This window comes from Bombus impatiens, unplaced genomic scaffold, assembly GCF_000188095.3.
Source record: "Bombus impatiens unplaced genomic scaffold, BIMP_2.2 scf_0466, whole genome shotgun sequence".
NCBI classification, from domain to species: domain Eukaryota; kingdom Metazoa; phylum Arthropoda; class Insecta; order Hymenoptera; family Apidae; genus Bombus; species Bombus impatiens.
In genome coordinates this window covers 14,383-36,473 of record NT_176885.1, presented here as the reverse complement: position 1 = coordinate 36,473, position 22,091 = coordinate 14,383, and the positions used below count along the sequence as shown (strand labels likewise).

Below are 22,091 nucleotides of genomic sequence, written 5' to 3'. Positions count from 1 at the left end.
GCCTTAGATCTCCGATACATGTTGGTTCTGGGCAACCAGAATGGCCGTCTCCTTTCACGGGTAATCCAAAGATATTTCGACCTTGATACACAAACGCGAACTGATCCTCCGTGAATGTTTTATCGCGGATCGACTATCGGTGACTTATTATTATAAGCCGAGCGAGGGTCTTAAAGTGTGCCATTTCAACGAGGACAGTGTCGCGGCTGTGTCTAGCACAAGTTTTACTCTCCACGCGTTTCTTTCTTTTCTTCTACCGATTGATAATATGTATATTAGCGTGATATAACAAATATACAAGTGAGTTTCTTTTATTTTAAGATAAGATGGATTGTGTGTGATTTTTTGGCCGTTTGATAAAGAAATGGAAAGGAATGGTGAAAGCACGATGTGAAAGGACAATCGAGTATATACGATTGATAGTTCCATGGAGTATTATACTGTGCTCGTTTTAAACGATTTTCTGGCTAAATATTAAAAAGTGAAAGAGTGGAGAAATTTTAGTTGTCTTTGTGATTTTATTCGGTGCACCAAGTTTTTAATCTATTTATGATTAGATGTTAGAAGATTCATGTAATTATGTTGGACTTCTTGAGTTGTGTTTAAGAAGTTGAAAATCAGAGATGTTTAATGTTATACAATTTTATATGGATGAACGAAAATGAGATAGAGGACAAAAGTGCGTTTGAAGAGGTAGAGTGAAATGGAAACTGGAGATAGTGGCTGAAAAATTGACGCGAGTGTATAGTTTCGATCGACGAAAATGTTGAAGCATATGAATCGAACTGGACGACCTCGGGTCGTCGTGAGGAAGAGGAAAGGTCGTTCGTTATCCAGAAGCTGGCCTGGCACACCGAGGCCCTTATCGATTGTCTCGAACGAGGTAAAAAGATTCGTTTCGTAATTAAGAAAACACGACGACAGCCTTTATCGTTTAGTTTGTATCTTAACACGTTTTGTGCGGGAGACAAACATATCTATCGTTGTATAGTCAAACGTAATTTTACTAAATATTAGTCTCAAAAGAAATATTTCGTCTAACTGTGAAAAAACGTAGTAATTGTAAAAATATATAAAACAACATTTTGCGTGCTTTTGGATAATTACGATATTTGTTGGTTTTAATTAAATGCAAGGTAAAATATAATGAATATGTTAATATATGTATATCAATAGTATAAATATGATGATGCAGAATATAATATTCCACTAAGAAAAAAATCCAGTATTTGATGTCTAATAAATAGTAAAAGTTAAAATATGTTTTGATATTTGATAGCATACGAATTGTTTTATTAACATACTATTTCACCCATAATGTTTTCAGTGAAAAACAATTTGTAAATATCGCTATTTCCTGAATCGTTTAACTTTTAAGCAAATAAGTGTACAACACGAACTTTGCATTGAAAATTTCTCCAAAAGGCTAAACCCTGAAGAAATATGTGGCTTTGATACGCAACGTGTTAATAAATAGATTAATCTTAACAAGCGCGATATCTTAACGAGCCATTTCGTTTCTCAATCGCGCAACGATATCGTAAAGAAAACATAGGATCTCGTTAGTTTAAACTAACGAAATAAAAATCGAATGTGGTACGCTGCATTTACATACGCCGCAAATATTTCGTAGAATTATTTACGTGAATATTTAGCAAGCACGCGTTCGTGCTCGAATCAGGCGATGAGCATAGTCATAGAACGTTGGTATTTTTATGTTGGTAAATAGAATTCGAGGTTAGAAATTGTGGCAAGAGCGAGAAGGTTGTTGGTGGTATGATGCTGAATTCGCCGTGTGTTTATTGCTGGTATGCCTTATTAACGTGAATCGGTGAAATAATGGAATGCGTGGAATTCCATCCCATCGTTTGTCTCGTGGTAAATTGAGCTAAATATTTTTGTTTATCGTAATTAAGCGATTGATCTGATTTTCGTAGTGAAAAATTGTTCGTAATATTACGGTAGATTCGTTAATTTATAGATTGAAAAGACTACATTATTCATTGGAGCTTAGTCCTCAAATATCGATTTACAAGTTACATACGTGTATAAATACGTAATAGAGAAAATGTATGGACATATGTATAATGTATATATTCAATTAACATATTTCGTTGCGACATATTAATAGAAAATGGCCACTATTGATTGCAAATGTGTAACTATTTAACCTTTATTGTCAATTACATATATTTCACTGATTTACTTTTCTAACTATTATAAATCTATTTCAATTCTTTGTATTTTATTAGTATATTATTATATTAATATCAAACAGCTTATTTATAGCAAATTATTACCTTATAGATATCCTCATAGAAGTTAAAGTGAAACTACGTTAATTGATTATAACTTTTCTCGTAAACAAAACAAACTTCTAATTACCAATACTTAAACCTTATCCATTCAGCTTGCATCATTCTGATCTTCTATTCAATCTTTCCCTCTCTACGTCATAACGGACGCTCAAATATAAACCTCTCGACATTTGGAACTCGAAGTTTGAAAATATATCCAAAGTATAATATTTTCATATCATAATAATAATATTACGTTTATCATTATTACATCTTATCTTAGTTTTGTATTTTACTATTACTATAATTATCGCTGGTAACTAGCCAAGTTCGTATAAACAAATTGTTAAATTCAGTCTTATCGAAAACGAGGCACCGCGTGAAAAATTTCTATATTTTTATATTTTCGATTTATTTCGCATAGAATCACTCCCTTGCCTCTTGTATATTCATAAAAATACGAATCTTTATGCATTACATATTCACAGTCTGTGATTAACAGATTTCCGATAACCCTGTTCTTCGTTAACGTTTATTGAAAACTAAATGAAACGGGTTAGGTTTTGCTAGTGCATAGTTAGGTTTGTTAGTGTATCCCATTCGCGGCAGAAACGCTCGGCTTTATCGCTCGCTCGCGCCTGCACGCGCGCGTGTATGCGTTCGCCCACGCGGAGCCGAAGGGCCCACGCAGAGCGTGAATATATAACGAGGACGAGCGAAAGATAAAGGGACAGGAATGCGAGGAGACGTAGCCCGATCGTTGGTTATCGAACGATCCGCGCGTAATTGCTACGCTGGGGATGAACACTTCGCACGACGTTCGCGTGTATCTGCGATTTCATGGGAATTCATTATGGTTGTCATTTAGCTGCTCTTCATTTTTGGAGACGCGTTTTTAGAAGTCGCATTGAGAATTTGATAAGTATATACCTAATTTAGTGGAGCTTAGCTGATAGACGTAGATATTCTGTGTTTATTTAGGCACATTCTAAGATACCTTTATGTGTCATTTTGCCTTTCCTAGTAGAAAAACTTAAAAATTTTATAGTTCTAGGTGCAAGGAAAACATAACATGGATGTAAAAGTTCCTTCACGAGCGTGGTTAATTCTATTTTCTTTCTTTTCTTTTTTTAATAAAATGTTCAACCCTTCGTAGACAAATTCGATGGAATAGCAAATTTTGAATGTAACACCACATCGTCACATGTTTACATATACATCGATGCTAAGATAGAATTGTATTTAATATTTGATTTCAGGAAACTAAAACGCAAATTGTTCCTGGAACACTCAACTTTGTCGATTTTGCTGCTTTTTGATTATCAAATACGTTCGATATATCAATATCTACATGTTGGAAATTTATGGAGCAATACGACGACACGTGATAAGAACAGATGTAGAGTGTAAATATAAGGGTTTAAACTGGAACTGTTAATCTTGGTATACACAATTCCTCCAACTATGTCCGATAAATTGCTTGATTTATCGTACAATCGACATGACGTGACATGTAAAGTATAAATTCTTTCAGATTGTGCCATTTTTAGCAGTTAAATTATGGTTGAAAACTAGATAATCATAATCAGATAGGTAATCATAATACGAAATGATAATAGTAATGAGAAAAGTTGTTGAAAATAATTACTGATATAAGGTTCAGATTAAATATTGTGGTCGTAGTTCGTAGGCGTTAAGAGAATCAGATAATGAGGCTAATTTCGAGACCAATAGTTACCAAGTTAAACGAATGGAGCACTGCTTGGACACTTCAATTTAAATTCATAATGCATCGATTAGTAAGAGCAATTTTCAAATTATGTACTTGGTAGTAAGATCGAGTGGATGTGGTTATGTGTATTTTGGAAATGTTTGACCATTAGATGAAATTGCCACTGGTACCAATGTATAACAGTCGAGTGTATCGATTATTGGTGGGATAATTTGAAGTACTGTTAATGCAGTCAAGTTAATGCAATCTAAAGAATAGAATATTCTTGTCTGCGAAAATCAAAAACAATTTTTTATTCTTTTTACGTAAACTTAACAGGTTAACGGATTTTTGATATCAATTTAGCATGTATTATTATTCGGTTATTTTTAATTTCAAATTTGAATCACGACCATGACAGAAGCATTTATTTTTTACCACTATCTGGCCTTGAAAATGAGGATCCAAAAACAATATGTTTGATCTCTTATTCAAGTTATTCTCTAGAATTTTGAATAAAAATAATTTCGTGTATGTATTCATTTAAAAATTAATTTCTCCATTCACTTTCTACTTTTTATATATTATAATGAAACTTTCATAAACAATAAATGATCCTTAAATATTTCTTTCAAATATACTGTTGTAAAGTAGGATGATAATGTTTGGTTAACCTTAATAAGTAATATTTTTTAGAAAAAAGACAGACATTACACGTACATGTTTGTCCTCCACACACAATGCATTAAAACTGCTTGATCATAAAAAGAAAATATTGGAAAAGAATAATCGGACATTTGACGCGCACACGATTGCTACAAAAATAATTTCACCATCGAGACCCAAAAACATTGACCGGGATCGAGAAATATCGAAGTGTTTCGCAGTGTCACGGGCAACAATTACCAAACCTTGAGCGCTAGTGAAAACGTTGAAGGTCCATGACTAACAAAGCAACAGACTTATATTAGGCAATTGTTAATCAGTCGACCGAGTCGATCGATGTAAAGTCATTCGACTAAAACATTTATAGCAGAACCTTATTTTTCAGTGATTTATATTATTAAAAATAATTAACGTAGCGGAAAGAAATGTTAACCGATGATATCAGTAACCATAAACAATTTTTACTATCTGAGTTCAAAAAGTTGATAGAAAAACACGTCATTGATGGATTAGAGGAGAAACGCAGAAACTACTTGAACTTCGAGCATTAGCAATTATAACAAAGGAACTTTGGAAAGTGACGTACAAAAAATATTACACAAATATTAATTGTTCTATTGTAGATCTTAACATATCATTAACATATCATTAAAGTGCCCAACAGTTAGCATATTTTAATTTAAAAAGTAATTGTTATCAATGTGTTATAAATATTTCAATTTACCAATATTATTACGTAGTAAATTCTTGTAGAAGAAGAGTCAGGATCTTCAACTAAAAATGGGCAAAGTTTCAGTTACTTGAAACTAAAAAACTAAAAGTCATTTCCACTTGATTGAAATTTAATTACACGGGCAATTCTGAACGACTTAACATATTGTTGACGGTATACTGTGAAATAAATGTTACTTCAGTTCCCGCACATTTTTGGAAAACATGTCTACGTTTATAAGATTAAAATCGAGTCACGTCTTTCGTCAGTGTAACGTCTTAGAAAATGTCGATTTGCGTCAACAATGTATTGAAAATATTGAAGTCAATCGGTTCGATCGGCTCATCAAAAGATGTCCAATGTAACGCGACTTAAGCGTTAAAGAATGACAAACACGCTGCGTTAGCGAGTCGCTATCCGATTGTTTATAATTCGTGGATTACGTAACGAGAGAACGCTCGTGGACATTTTCTGCATCGAATGTTGCGTCACGCGTTTCACGACTGTCCGTTCGCAAAGTCCGCGAACGGTACACGATTCGCCATTATAATTCGCGTCGGGCAAACAGAGCGTAGCGTGTGATCCACTTCGTTTCCCTTTTGCGCGTTTGTTTATGCGATCGAGCGGTGCTCATTGAGAAATCGGGTTTGCGACGTGTTTCGGACTGCTATGCTATAAATTTAATGATAAAGACAAGATATATCGTGACAAGCAAAAAATTCCACGACGAGAAGTGGCAAAAAGTGCAATACTTGCATTGGCTAATGAATGTCCATGAATATGTAAATTAATAAATTTCTCAGTTATCGAACGTAATTTTTATATATCTACAGTTGGTCGTAAAATGATATTTCGTTTGATACCTAGTTAGATATCTAGTGTTTTTCATCGAAAGTTACGAGACAGTAGAAAAGAGAATCTACGAAAGATCTACTTTGACAAATAATATTTTATTTGAAATTATGAAAGAGTAAAAAAATAGATTGGCAGGAAATTTATTTTTTATGAATATTTGTTATCCTATTTTATGATGTTTCTATGGTTGATTATATTTGCATACATACACATATTGATAATTTTCGTCTTTCTATTAGTTTCAATATTAGGTATTATTCCTGAATTTTAAGTAATATTTGTTTACTTCTACGTGCATTAGTTTAGTGATTAGAGTGAGAACAGATGCTGAATATTTATAACTAGCAAAGAAATAATCTTTTCAAAGGAGCAAAAAATTTAATTAAGATTAGTAGACAACACATGCCGCAAAATGTATCTAAGAGAATATTTTCATAAAACTAAAAGATGTAAAAGATAGGAACGTCAACATTGAAAATAAATATATGGAGATTACGACGAGCAAACAATACTTTATAAATATTCTTCAACGCGTACGTGATATTTGCTATACAGTTCTGTGGAGAGAAATTACGGTGCTGATGATAATTGTAGGTATAACGGAGAATTGGATGGTTGCTTAGCAAGAAAAAAGAAATGACTGTTCTTTTTAATTTTTTGCGGTCTATAGCTGGAATAATCTGTATAGCATACTTTCACCTGTAGCATCTTCGATATAGCGGTGAATCGTGGTTTTAAAAGGCAAATGAAATAAGTAGACACGGACAAGAGCGGTTATAAGGGACTGGTTAGCTCCAGTAATCGATAATTAATGTACTTGCCCCATTATGTTGTTGAGATTTCTAAGTTGAAAGAAGCTTAGATTTCTCGCAAAACGAGTTTTACCTACAAATTGGACGCGTTGATGGTAATTTTACGTGTTAGTTCAAACATATCTTTAAGCGACTTGTTCTAACATAACAACTCTTCGGAATACTGACAAATCTAACTTAATTAGTATGTTCAATAATTGATATTATTATTATATTGCATTCTTTATGTAAGTTCGAATATCTATAATAGTAACTGAAAGATAATATTTTCTATATGTGTGAATCCTACAGAACTGTATCTTAAACTGTATCTATTCGAGTATGTTAGGTATATATATGATTCTCATTAAACCATTCAGTTACTAAGCTTTTAAGCTAATCTTGCCATTCTATTTTCTTTTTTTACACTCGTATCCAAAACAAGAAAGCAATAAAATGGAATAAAATCTTGTAGAAAAACTTTTCTGAGAAAATGTTTACATAGGAAATAAGAATGTTTCATTTTTATGAATGAATATAAAACTTGATGTTGTTTAAAGATCATAGGTAAATAGCAACTTCATATTTCTTATTTTTCGTAGAAGAGCAATTTTAAAATTTAGCACATTGTCAACCAGTCCAACATCAAAGCTATTACTATGCATTTGAATCCGTATACAAGATTCATTATAAATATCTAGAATATTTGTATAAGCAAAAAGCATACAAGTAAGTTAAAGTACAACATTTATACAGACGAATTGTACGTAAGTAGAATAGAGTACTACAGTATTCATAAAGGCAGGTAATACATAATTAGTTGAAAAGTGATTAATTCCCATTATAAAATTATTATCGTAGCTGGTCTAAAATTTCTACACAGCATTGTGTATACGCAAAAGCATTCAGTCCAAAATTTCCGTAAATAATTTCTACAACGATTATTACATGTCAGTAGAAATCAATTAAAAGTTATAAATCACTGGAACCTACGCGCCAACGTTACGCGACGCATGTTGGTTTTACACGTATACATATAACAGTGTAAACACACATGGATCTCGGTGATATGCATTTTCCAGCAACGCTTTGTAGGAAGGCGTTTCGTTAATTTCCGGCATGTCGAACAATATTTTTCGCGACATGCATGTCGCGTTTCGCATCGGCTATTCCCAATCGAATCAACGTATCGTCGACCGGTGGAAATTCAACTTTCATCCCGAAATTGGCTAAATGCTGTTTGCCTCTAACAATCGAGTCGCGAGGGAGCGGTTCTGTGAATGGCGAGTATAATCGGCGTATCTACCGGAAGTCCGGCCTACGGGTTCCGGCCCCGAGCCACACGCTCATCTCGTTGTCTCTCGGTGTTCTTTTTTTCCCCTTTTTTCTCCTCTCCTCTTCTCATTTTCCTTTTCTCTTCTGTTTTTTCTCCTTTTTTTATTTCATCGTGCGTATAGTGGTTGAACAACGAACGCTGTTGACCGAAAAAGAGGGGCACGAGCCTCCATGTAACTCGAGGGGGCGAGAGAAGTTGACGCAGCTGCAGAAGTCGCAGGTGGAACCGGATTAGATTATCAACGCCATTCCTGGGGACGACACGGCTGCTTTCGCGGAGGAGCTGTTTGTCATTCCAGAAATTCGAAACACGTTCCTACGTTGACGTTGCTCTCGAGCTTGCGTTCTACCGATCGAATTTAGAGCGAAAATGGTAGTTTGATGAATGTTGACTGTAGAGGGAGGGATTAGATGAAGAAACTTTTTAATGGAAATTAAATCCCTTGTTTTCGGTGTAAACTTATGCATTGTTAAATACATGGCGTGAGATACGAGGGTAAAACATTTCGTTAAAATATTTCTGCATTTTTTAAGATATATGTGTGTACGTATAAGAATTACAAGGAAAAATGTGATAAGTACGATTTTATTGATTTTCCGAGTTTCATGTTATTTAGTGGTTAAAAAGATTGGGCTTAGCTTTTATATAATTAAAAAAGGGAGAAATCTATTAGTTTTTTATTCGTGTTGAGATACTCTTAAGATAAATAGATTAAACCGTTACTTGCACTATTATTGATTATATTGTTATAATACGTATATAAAATATATATAATACAATTGGTTGTATAGGAAATAATATAAGGAGGAAATACCTCTAAAATATATTCATTCAAAAGCGTTGCTACAATTAGACAATTAAAAATCTTCTATAAAAATAGGACGCATATATTTTACTATTCCTCTCAAACGCCGGCAAACTTGCTGAATAAATCTACGAGACTCATCCTGATATGTATCCCCAAAGGAGATAGCTCTCACGTCAAACAATTCCTATATTTTTAAGCTTCGGAAAGTGTGCCCTCTGCAGGTTTGCGAAAGGTGAAAGGTTAACGCGAACTAGAAAATGGTATGCAGGTTGCGTTGTAAAAATGCAAATATGTTATCATGGAAATTAGAAGAAAGAATGAGGAAACTAATTGCAGACGTTCTTCATGATTTTAAAGACATCATTTGAAATACTAGTGTTGCGTATTATCGACTAAAGAGCAACCGATCAGGTCAAACTGATCGTTCGATATCGCGTACCTCGAATGACTTAACGTTCAAGGTGGAGGAGATGGAATAACTCGAGTGTTAGATTTTGACGGCACTTTATTTGTATTAGTTGTAGCACTTAACCGAATTAAGTTGGGACTTCGTCGTCCTGTGTCTGTAGTCTTCGATGGTTGAAGCTGAACTCCGTTTCCCAGTACCCTTCCGGCTGGTCCTTACCTAGGTTTTTCCTGGCCTCGAGTCATTACGTTTACTGCCCTGGGAGGACCGGAATTCGGAATTTCCTAATGAGGGAAATGGGCCTGTCTGTGCCATAAACGAACGGCCAACTAAAATTCCGAACAACTAGTAAAATATTGAATATATTAAAATATGCATTATTTTGACAGTTATACCTTTAGCTCTATTTTATATTAAAATACTCACGTTTATTTATAAAATGGCATTAAAATTGATAAAAATCATCCTCAGTTGCAATTATTTTTCTAATTATTTTTATCCTTTTTTTTGTTGGCAGATCGACTATCCAGAAGTGCATGGAGGAAGGATGCATCGACCACCGCACCCTCATCCCATAACCGATCATCGACAGGTCAACTTGGTCTTCGATGATACGGTAAACATCCGTTTTCAAATTCTTTTTGCCCTCTTCTCAGATAGAAATTGCAAGAGTACGTTCAGGCAAATTTTAAAAAGGCATTCACGATCGAACGATGTTATCATAAATATATTAGTTCAAAATAGGCCAGACTCGGCGTTGGGTAGATCCATCAGTTATTTCGAAATGACAGTCCATGACTAATTTCGACTGCACCAGCGGATGAATGTCTTTTAAATGGATAGTAGGAAAAATTTATTACATAGTGGAACTTTCAAGATCACGTTGTCCTGTCAAACTCATCACGAAAGAAGTATATATTTATTAAAAACAAGAGGAATTTTTCACAAGGTACTAAAGATTTAGGTAGAAAGTACAAAAGTAAATTGGTCTTTTAATATTTGACAAACTGAGTAATTCGTTCGTCGTGTAAAATGGATCTAACAATAAATACAAGTTAAAATAAAAAAAATCAACAAAAATGTACCTATCATGTTTTTTCTGCGTGACGTTCAATTGCAAAGGTAGGCTTAGTTACGCCTTGTTTCACTTTAGCGCAATCGATAGCGTGGTATATTCGTATCTGATGCAGCTTGACAGAGACTCATGGCTGGTATCTATCGGTAAATCGGTACCTGATGCACTTTTGCTGATCATTTTCCTTGCAACGGTTCATGATCATTTGTCTTACGTCATCGACGTGCAGATGGTTGAAAGAAAGTTTGATGTCGTCGATCCGTGACGTGTCGATGCGCCCACGCGTTCTCGATAATCGAAAACATAAGAGAGGAAGATGATGGAAAAATAAAAAAAGTGGAGATCGTTAAAGGCGGCTAGTGGTAAAACTTTTAAAATAATCTTTTTTCCTTCTTCATTGTATTATTCTACGCTTTCTCATGCATTTCAAATGCCCGCCTCCTCCCTCTTGAAGAGAAGTTTTATCAGTTCGTGAATTTTCTTATCTCCATAGAAACGTATATACGGAAAATTCACTAGGTTCCGAGAAGTAAACAGCGATCATCGTAAAGCGAGAAATGTTTTCCCGTGCTGAAAAGTGGAACGTAACGCAAGATGCGATTTATGGACGTGTTGTAGTTGGAGAAAATTTATTTTTTTTTCATCGCACGATGAATATTCGTTTTTTATATGCCTGTTATCGGTTTTAAAACTGCTATCATGCAGGATTTCTTTAATTTTGACGCATTTGGAATATTTCTTTTCCTTTTTATATTTTTTACATATTCTGTTATTCCTTTGGAAATTGTTAAAATTTAGTTAGTAATTACGTATGATTTCCGAAATACTGTTAAACAATTTATTTTAATTTTACATTTTCGAAATATAAAAAGGATTAATAGTAGATGTATTTTATAGTATTTTGAATCATGTATTTGACAGTATATGTACAGAGTACTTTTGATACTTTATACGACAAAGTTAATATAACTAAGATTATCCCTTAACTACTACTGTGGGGTTCTTAAGTAACCCAGACGGTATAAACATTGTCATAATTTCACTCTCAAGGAACACATGATGCTTAACTGTCTTAATAAGCTCCAAATAGGGTGAGCCTTATAATTCTAGCTTATAGATTCCGATTTTTATTTTTTATTACTTCACAACCTCACCACAGAGTCAACATATTTCCATTTCATTCTACAGAAAGTAATTTACATTATTTTGGAATACAAATTTCTACCATAACTTCATTCAAATGTAGGTCTTCAATTTTAAATAAAATATTGTATTTTATGTATATGTTGATTTGAAAAGTAGTCACGAAAGTGGAATTTTAATTGCAACAGCGTTCGAAATTTTATTCGAAAGAGAAGTATTTAAATTTTGATATAGAGAAGATCGAACGAAGTTCCACTTTTCCTAAGATTTTAATTGAAATAATATTCGAAATTTTATTCGAAGTACAACTATTTAAATTTCGCTTAAACAAGACCGAAGGAAGTTCCGCTTTCCTTCGCTAGAATTTTACCGGCACGCGGCGCTTCGGATCGAAAGTTCGTTAAGGCGCAACGCGTGCGTGTAAGATGATCTACATTAAAGTGTCTTTCCCCTAAAGAGTCTGTGGAATGCACAATGCACATCGGTGGCGTGCACTGGTATGCCAGTGTCTGCTTGAGTAGGAAGAAACTGAATGGGAGAAGCAATTTGGAAAGTCTGTGGAGCAGGACAAAAGGAAAAGTGAGACATGGGCACGACATAACGGGTCGTATAAATCATCCGTCGGGTCGGCCAGTGGCCTTTAAGCAGTTACTATCCGCTGTGTTGGATGCTTTGAACAGACCGGTACTCTTTTCTCCCAGCATCCTCCTTCTCTCTCAATTGCTTACCGACTGACGATTGACCGACCGTCGACTCCTTAAGCTCGTTTCACTCGGCTTTTGAGTCTCTCGTCTCGTCTCAGTGTGAGGTTCATCTGATCACAGACGAAATTTTCCAAATCAACATATACCTAAAATATAACCAAAATTCGATGTTTGGAAGAAATTTTCTCGAACAATTTTATGCAAGGTGCTTCGCGATGGCTGATTTGTTTATGGTGAATGATTATTTGGTACAATGTGATCGATGACTGGATGTCGCTATAGATGTGCATTTATTCACATACAAAGAATTATTTTATGTGTAAAGTTCCATCTGATTACAGATAAAGTTTTAACTGATTCATGGACTAATTCAATGTTTCAAAACAATCTCAAGTCTTCATCACGCCGTAAGTGATGTTATTCAAGCCAACAAATTAGGTTATAGAATTGTATTCTGATTACTAATATAATAAAATAAACAAAGAAATCTTAAAGAGTATAAAACGAAGTATGGAACAATATATACGTTTATAGTGTCAATAGTCGACTAATAACGAGGTGCAGCTAGAATGAATTGAAAAATTTAGTCGGACATTACGACGTTTCATTGATAGGAGTGTTTTGTTAGTGTCACGGTCAGAAGCTACAGGTGGGCCCCCCAACGTGCGCCCCCCTATTGAGACGGACCTGAGGCTCGCTGCTCGGTCGGGTCACGTGACCCTACACTTTCGAAGGGAATGCCGGCGGCAGGATGAAGGGTGGGGGAGGGACGAAAGGCAGTCCCATGTCCGCTACTTCGCTAAGTTGACGGCCCACGACACGGGGCACACCAGACGCGCCACGAGCTTCGTAAATGCACACAAAGAAGGTCACGTCGATCTGTGTGTATATACGGTCGCATATGCCATCGCGAATGAGAGGTGTGAGTTTCGTGAGTTCGATCGCATCGTGGACAACGAGCAAAAAGAGAATGTGGCCGGGCACTGCTCGTTCTTCTTCGCGTTGTTTCTCGTGATCTAAAACACGGAAGAGCATAGTGCCGAGCAAGTGCCATTAGTTAAGACGATAAGGATGGACGCCTTCGGCATGTACCAAGTGAGTCTGACGATCTCCCGCGGGCTCAAAATGGCCTTTGGTTTACACGTTTACTTTTCTCATTCTTCGGATTTCCTTGAAACGAGTGCACACCATGGTCGATCATGGATGATCGTTGTTGATTATCGCCGGATGACAGATGTCACGATGTTTTTGTTTAGACATACATACTTGTTATTTCTGTCTCTTTCTTCACCGTGCGTGTTTTCTCTGGTTGCTCGATGTTGCGTGCGTGATGTCATGTCTGGTAACCTAACCTAACTTAAGAGCAGAGCCTGTCCCTGTCCCCATCACGCCCATTCCTAGTACTATTCCGTAAACGAGTACCGCTCGTAGTACCCATGTTTTTGTCCTACATGCTTCTTGATCCCGTTCTTTGCAGCCTCTTCCTGCCAATTGACAGATCGATGTCGATCCATGGATGATAGATTGCAGGTTATTTTATTCGTAGGTTCTTTTTTTGTTGTAAGGGAATTCGAACGATGCTAATCTTCTCTTGAACTTGCACCGTGCTATTGTTTACAATCGTGATTACATCGGTACATTGCGACGAAGAATGCGTTGCTTTGTATTAACATCGTCCGGGACGCTACGTTAATGTAAACACTTTAGTTTGCATATTTGAGAGTGTAGCAATAACAAAGCGAATATGTTGATCGTCTTTAATTAATGCGAAAGTATTACGGTGTACGTCATGTTTAACAGTAAATCGATGCAGCTATAAATATTTAGTATATAAGTTTATCAAGCATAAACATTTAATATTAAGTGATCTTTAGAACAATTCCTAATAAAAACTGTGCAATAAAATGTAAGAATAAAGTGTAGTAATGGTAAAGTGAACAAGTGTATAATTAATTCGATAATTTTGCTTTTTTGTACAGTTTTCTCAAGGCCTGACGGGCAGGCCAGAGCTGTATCAAAAGTCCAATAGAAGCAGCCATTCGAGTGACACAAGCTCAGCATACAGTGGTTCAGACACCATGACATCTGTACAAGGTTCATTAGATGCAGATGCAGACGATGTTGATCTTTCAGGTCTTGTTGAATCTATAGTAGACAGCGATGAAGAGGAAGATCTTGCAGAAAGCATGGATGTAAGTATACTTTTTCTTAAATGGTTGCTTAAATTATAAAATTAAAGAGTAGACTAACAAGAATTATTTTTACTTGCGTTTACAGAGCTTGACTGTTCGTGATCCAGTCAGAGAATGTTTAGAAAAAGATCCTATGGAAAGGACAGAAGATGATATAGAAACGCTCTTAGAATTCACACAACAACTAAAGGCTTTCACGAATATGACCTTGGCAGTAAGAAGAGCGCTGTGCGCTGTGATGGTGTTTGCAGTGGTTGAACGTGCTGGTATGATAGTTTTGAATGATGGAGAAGAATTAGATAGTTGGAGTGTGCTCATAAATGGTGCTGTGGAAATTGAGCATAGCAATGGAGAAATCGAACAGCTGCACCTTGGTGACAGTTTTGGAATTTTGCCCACTATGGAAAGACTTTTGCATAGAGGTGTAATGAGGACAAAGTGAGTTCTATGTTAGAAATTTTCTGTCGCCAGTAGTTATCAAATGAAAATTCCATTAACATGTCTATTTCTTTTTCAGATGTGATGATTGCCAATTTGTATGTGTTACTCAGGCAGATTATTTTAGAATTCAACATCAAGGAGAAGAAAATACGAGGCGGCATGAAGAGAATGGGAGAGTAATTCTAGTAACAGAATTAAGGGGTGCTTTAGATGGCGGAGCACGCAGAGGTCATGTAGTTATCCGCGGAACTCCTGAACGTTTAATGTTACAACTTATCGAAGAAAACAGTATTACCGATCCCACTTATATAGAAGATTTCTTATTAACGCATCGAACATTTATCGATAGTCCTTTATTAGTTGCGAGTCAATTGTTAGAATGGTTTGATCAAGCACAAGTCAGAGATAGAGTTGCCCGTGTGGTACTTCTTTGGGTAAATAATCATTTTACTGATTTTGAAACTGATCCCGCCATGATGGAATTTTTGGAAGCATTTGAAGCCGGTTTGGAAAGAGAAAAAATGCTAGGACAACAAAGGTATACATCAATTTTGTTAAATTTATATTCGTTATAATAATTATTAAGCACTTAGAGTATTTAAAAATCCTTCAATGAATTTCAGATTATTAAACATTGCGTGTGCAGCAAAAGCAAGAACGCGGAATGTAACATTAGCAAGGCCTACAAGGGACGAGGTTTTGCATTTTAGTATTTTGGGCGGATATGAAAGAGGTTTCGGCATTTTTATTTCAAAAGTGGATAAAAAGTCAAAGGCTGAAGATGTTGGCTTGAAACGTGGTGATCAGATTTTAGAAGTAAATGGACAGAGTTTTGAGCACGTGAGTCACGCCAGGGCTCTTGAAATCTTAAGGGGATCTACTCATCTTAGTATAACTGTTAAATCAAACTTACTTGGTATGTTACATTTTGTAGAAACAATAATTTGTGGATTATATTTCCTTTATGCGAGCAATGAATTACTGTTGTAGCGTTTAAAGAAATGCTTCAGATGCCAGATGACTCGCCGAGGCCGCGGGGAAGAGCAAACAAACCTGAAATTTCAAGAATACAAACAGATCCACGTGCAAGGTTGTCCACGCATGTGGATCCGATAACTCCAGGAAATCCACTGAATCCTTTAGTAGGCGGTGTTCCACTGTTAATACCTGATTCTAACGTTTCTCCTTGTAAAGATGCTAAAAAAGAGCATAAAGGATTCATGACGCTTGGACCGAAAAAGAGATTTCAAAAAGCTCTTATAAAAATGAATATACTGCCAAAGAATACTATTAAGTAAGTTAAAAATATATCTGTCATTTTCCTTTTTTTCATTTTTTTCCCTTTTTCTAATTCAAGAAAATATATTTTACATAGGAGTGATTCATTTTACAGTGATGGTGTACATGTAGACGATCCTCTCGCACCCCCTCATACACCACCGGGAACAGGACTTTCACAGACTACTAACCTTTATCATTCGAAAAGTAATCCTGACCTTACGTCGTTATATTGTTATGACGACTTAAGGGCGCCTGATTATCCAGAACACGTTTTGAAGGTTTACAAAGCCGATCAAACTTGTAAATATCTTCTTATTCACAAGGAAACAACGGCGCACGAGGTAGATATTTAAATCTTCGGAAACAATATGCATGATTAAAAGTTTCTATTTGTATGCTAATATATTATTTTAGGTGGTAATGCTAGCTCTCCAAGAATTTGGTATAACCGCTGCCGAAGGCAGTTCGAATTTCTCCTTGGCTGAAGTTAGCGTTGGAGAAGGAGGAATGATTAAACAACGCAGGTTACCTGATCAGTTGCAAAATCTTGCAGAAAGAATTGGCTTAAGTTCAAGGTATTATTTAAAAACTAACGGTATCTCGGAGACGTTCGTAGCAGATGAACAAGCGCCAGAACTTATACGCGAATCTCAGGTTCACTTCTTACAATTAAATGCCGTTGAAGTTGCAATTCAATTGACTTTACAAGATTTCAGTATATTCAGGTAAATTGATAATACTTTCAGTTTCTTTGCAAGTTATTTTTTGCGAAATGGAAATATTGACTTGTGTGCTATTATTAGACAAATAGAATCTACGGAATACGTGGATGATTTATTCGAATTGAAGAGTAGATATGGAGTGCCAATGCTCAGGCAGTTTGCAGAACTAGTCAACAGAGAAATGTTTTGGGTTGTGACAGAAGTTTGTTCTGAACACAATCTTGTTCGACGTAGTAAAATAATAAAACAATTTATAAAAATAGCCCGTGAGTTTTTATCCTCATCCATTGTAATTTTTTGTTACACGAGTATCCTAATATCTTTTTGTTTGCTAAACAGGACAATGTAAAGAATGCAAAAATTTCAATTCCATGTTTGCGATTGTGTCTGGCTTGGGTCATGGGGCTGTCTCAAGATTAAGAGCTTCTTGGGAGAAACTGCCAAGTAAATATCAAAGGCTATTTAGTGACCTACAAGAATTAATGGACCCGAGCCGTAACATGAGCAAATACCGACAATTAGTAGCATCTGAACAAACGCAACCTCCTATAGTAAGTTCTCATGTTACTTCTAACTATTAGTTACATACTTTGTTCTTTTTATTATGCAGTGGTATAACATGAAATGTTTCTATTTCTTTTCAGATTCCATTTTATCCAGTAGTAAAGAAGGATTTAACGTTCATACACCTTGGCAACGATTCCAGAGTGGAAGGTTTGGTAAATTTCGAAAAACTGAGGATGATAGCGAAAGAAGTGAGAACGTTAACGAACATGTGTTCTTCACCCTACGATCTATCAATAATGTTAGAAAGAGGTGGCCAGCCACCTAGTTCTGCCATGGTTGCGTTAAATCAAATGACTACTGGAAATCAAGGTAATCTAACTATAGTATGTAGAAACAGAACCAGCAATGTGATGATTCGTTTTTACTAACAGTGTTGCAATGTCCAGGAGGACAAACGGCAACAGTAAAAAGGCGGAAAAAGTCTACCGCTGCACCAAATCCGAAGAAAATGTTCGAAGAGGCTCAAATGGTTCGAAGAGTGAAAGCGTACCTTGCCAACATGAAAGTAATAACTGACGAGGAACGATTACATGCTTTGTCTGTGGAATGCGAACCTCATGCAGGAACTGCCGCAGTAGCCGCAGCGGTACCTCTCAGTGCAAGCAGAGGAAGAAGGCATCCTTCGCCTACTTTGTCGACTACAAGTAGTGCTAGCAGCACCAGTGAAGGTAGAAAGAGTATACAAGGTAGGATATTTTTATCTTTCGTTTGAATTAATTATTATGTAATATTAATTATTATAAAATATTAACTATTGTGTATTTTCAGGTACAAAGTTTGGAGCTGCATCGCCACAAGCAGTACGGAAAATGTTAGCACTTTCTGATCCCCACAAAACTCGTCCGTATCAACCGAAACATTGCCCACCAGCACTTCCAGTGCCTGGATTGGCATTGCATTCCAGCGGATTGGAGCCTAGTCCCGGTGCACCTAGGAGAGTAGGATCTGGTAGCCGAGTTCCTATGCATGAGAGATCCCATAGCGATACTCCTTCCAGTTTACCACCACCTGTCGATCTCAGTGCTGAAAGTAGTAGCGTAACCAGCTTGAGCAATCTTCAGCCGTTAAGAAAAACGTTGACCAGTGGTAAGTTGATTAATTTCGACACATAAAATGGTTCGAAGCGAGATGCTGTCGATCATCGTTTAACATACATTGTATACACACATACAAAACAACTTCAACAGTGTAAAGTTTTTTCTGTGTCTCTATACATATTGCTAGCTTTAGACGATGAATCATACGGTGCTTCTTTTTCTTTTTATTTTGAACATTGTTTCATTGCGACACACAAATACAGCAGACACATCTCGCGAAGTACCATTCAATGCACCTTTTCATTGCTCGTGACCGTACACACTGGTCAGGTCTCGCAAATTCTAAGAAACTATCTCATTTTATATGCACGCTGCACAGCCGTTTACGCAATTCATAAATGTTCCATGTTTATATTTAGCTTATCCATTTTACACGCATCTTGTACGCCGATTACCGTAGCTCGCGCTTCTTTTCGATCAATATTATCGTCCCGTGTTATACACACCACGGTCCTGATCCCAGGACGAAGCACATCTAGCTTCAATTTAGATCACTCACCATGGGACATACGGACGCGTGAATCACATCCTTCAACGATTTAATCTCAATGCTATAGTCTGTCTTTTTAAATCACTTTTTATGAACAAACTTAAATAGACAGTAGTTTCAAATATTTTACTCTTAATACTTTCTTCAGTTTAAAAACTGACTGACAATTGTATTGTAGGAAATATAAATATTGCTCCTGGAAATAATCTCCTTCTGATAAATATCATTTTCCAGGATCTAATATTTTTCCAATTTTCATTTTTTTTCTTTCGGTAAAGATAATAATATGAATCTTAATTTTGTTAGAAGTAGCTAGTAGTCGCTTACAGAAGGACGATCTCTGGTAGGCGTGCATCGAAAAACAAATGCTGTGCCAGCGCAATTTTTAATCGCGGTCAAGTCGACATTTTTGTAGGCGTCAAACTGACGTTTGTTGGCTCTGATTTTTTCAAGTGAGAAAGCAAGAGAGAAAGAGAAAGAAAGAGCGAACGAGTGATATACAGATTACACGCGTTCAATGAAACGCGATTAATATTTGTTAGATAATTAGCAGTTAGCGGGCGCATCGGGGCGAGAAATGGGCTATAGAATGTGTAGTGATAGAAGTGTCTTGGGGACGTGTGCGTAGGTTCGGTGACGAGCAGTGACAGTGGTCACAGTACACAGCTGGACAGCCACAGCGGAAGCAGCGTAGAAGCTGGTGGTAGTCCACCGCCACCTCAAAGACGGCACTCCGCCATGCAAGGTACGTAAACTTGAACCAAAAGAGATCAAATAACTCCACAAGCTCGTGCTCATTACCTCTCTTGTTCCCTTTTTTTGCCCGTTCCGTAGACCGTAGTTTAGAAGGTAGAACCAAAGAAAGAATCTGGAGTGGTCCAACGAGATGAAGTTGCCTTTCCCATTTTTCTTTTTCTTTTTTTAGTTATTTTAGTTCTTATTTTTTATTTAAAACGTCGTCGTGTTATGGACGGCCCGTGTATATCGTGTATGTCGTTGATTGACACAGTAACTGCGTGAAAGTTCGTTTCGTGATACGGTTGGGTGTTGAGTCTATGAGTCTCTGTTTTTCATATTTTTCTGTTGTAATCGCAAAAGTGATCGTACAGAAAAGATATTTGTTCTTTTTTTCTAGTAGTGTGTGACGTATCGTTAGATATTTTTGGTAGTTAGTAAACAGAGAATGATTCGTTTTTTGAAAACGTGTGATACCTGTTGTACGTCTCTTGATGACTATACGAGTATCCTTCGTGTAATTATCACATCTATTTCTCATTTTTTATTTTTTTCCTCTCTTTTTTTTGTTCTCGTTTGATACTAAAAGTAATCGAAATGTTTTCTCATTACAGTTTGCCGTTTCACACAGTCGTAGTCCGTTTACTCCTCCGAATCATTCGTTTCACTGTCCGGGTCACGATTAGATTCTAACGTTGAAAAGAAAACGTATGTCCCATGGCCACTCATCTTCATTCTCTCTCGTCTATGGTAGTTAAGAAAAAAATCTCCGTGCAATTTAAGCTACAGCATATATACGTTACATTATGTGTATATTACGTACATACACTCTTTTTACCGTACCTATCCGGTACTTTATTTATTTATCGTTTAGCCGAGCGTTGCGCCGATAACGTAGGTAAACGTGCTTTATAGCCGCTTTTATCCCGGGAGTTCCAATTGCTTTCAGTACATTTATCGCTTGAAGCTTTTTCACAGAGACTCGCTTCTTTACGCAGGGGCATTATTCACGCATACACGCATACGTTGATATTTATATAACGACACATCGACCCAATTTTTGCGATCTTTCCACTCGCGGCACTCTAGGAATCTTCCTTCATGTTCAATGAGAGGGACGTCAACAAGCTTATATTTTATTCATTCCTTCGAATAAATATTGTTTACTTTTTCTTAATTAAAAAAGATCTTTGCGATTTTTATCGCTCGTCTCATTTATTTACATCAAGAGAAAAAGATACACAAAGCAAAAATGAAAAAGAGAGGGGGAAAAAGTACCACCAGATGTTAAACCGGTGTGTCATTGTACATTTTGTAAAGAAACATTTCGTATGTGACCTGTGTGTGGTGCAGGGTCTGTTTTGAGAGGTGGTGCACCTCCGTTCCCTCACGCGGTAGCAGTGTTACCTCCGCTTCCTGCCAACCACAATCAGAATCACAACCACAATCATCATCACCACCACCACCACCATCATCACCACCAACATTATTACGATCATCACCATCACCAACCCCAAAATCCTCAAGGTGAGTCCGCGATTGTCGTCTTGCCTGTCTTGAGTTTCTCTCCTTGCAACTTGCAACTGGGCTGAATCTTCTCTCTCTGTTTTCATAGTACTCTTTGTTCGACTCTATCTATGATTGCGTTGCTTCCGGATCATCCGTAGTGTTATGCATGACGTAGTAAGATAGTATTAATTAATATATCTCTGGTGAATGGATATCTGTAGAATGATGAATAAAATATGAAACTCGACTAATCGTTCGAACATAGAAAAAAAGATGAGTAGACATTGGTAAATGGGAATTCTGTACCAACCGGAAGCAACGCGTTAGGCTCGAGGCATTCAGTGATAACGTATACAGCGATGCATCGGCTTAATCTGTATTAATCGCTTGCTCGAAGGGTTGGCGTGTGCACGCTAATAATCACGTGAGTATCGTTGCCTGCTGTACACATGTGTATGCAGGTTGTGCGTGCGTATAGAAAATGGTATGCGTTACATCGACAGTGTGTGACTGTTTTTATTGTGTTGTCGCGTTTCCTCAGGATTAACGGAGA

The 22,091-nt window shown here is 36.5% G+C and overlaps 1 protein-coding gene across 10 annotated transcripts in view; it reads left to right on the top strand.

Moving 5' to 3' along the window:
• The window catches only part of LOC100745022 (rap guanine nucleotide exchange factor 2), a 248,845-nt gene that overhangs the window by 218,387 nt on the left and 8,367 nt on the right, over nucleotides 1-22,091 (top strand). For 3 of the 10 annotated variants that reach the window (XM_012387379.3, XM_012387388.3, XM_012387375.3), the window contains 14 exons: nucleotides 10,100-10,198; nucleotides 14,484-14,696; nucleotides 14,782-15,134; nucleotides 15,214-15,675; nucleotides 15,761-16,053; nucleotides 16,128-16,431; nucleotides 16,513-16,759; nucleotides 16,833-17,143; nucleotides 17,222-17,406; nucleotides 17,480-17,691; nucleotides 17,785-18,016; nucleotides 18,079-18,393; nucleotides 18,476-18,793; nucleotides 19,923-20,039. In XM_012387379.3, the coding sequence (XP_012242802.1) occupies nucleotides 10,100-10,198; nucleotides 14,484-14,696; nucleotides 14,782-15,134; nucleotides 15,214-15,675; nucleotides 15,761-16,053; nucleotides 16,128-16,431; nucleotides 16,513-16,759; nucleotides 16,833-17,143; nucleotides 17,222-17,406; nucleotides 17,480-17,691; nucleotides 17,785-18,016; nucleotides 18,079-18,393; nucleotides 18,476-18,793; nucleotides 19,923-20,039 (3,661 nt within the window). Of the gene's footprint in view, nucleotides 1-16; nucleotides 884-10,099; nucleotides 10,199-13,287; nucleotides 13,600-14,483; nucleotides 14,697-14,781; nucleotides 15,135-15,213; nucleotides 15,676-15,760; nucleotides 16,054-16,127; nucleotides 16,432-16,512; nucleotides 16,760-16,832; nucleotides 17,144-17,221; nucleotides 17,407-17,479; nucleotides 17,692-17,784; nucleotides 18,017-18,078; nucleotides 18,394-18,475; nucleotides 18,794-19,922; nucleotides 20,040-22,091 lie in introns of those variants that run through there. The other 7 variants (XM_012387387.3, XM_024368642.2, XM_012387385.3 and 4 more) reach the window with 6 other exon arrangements.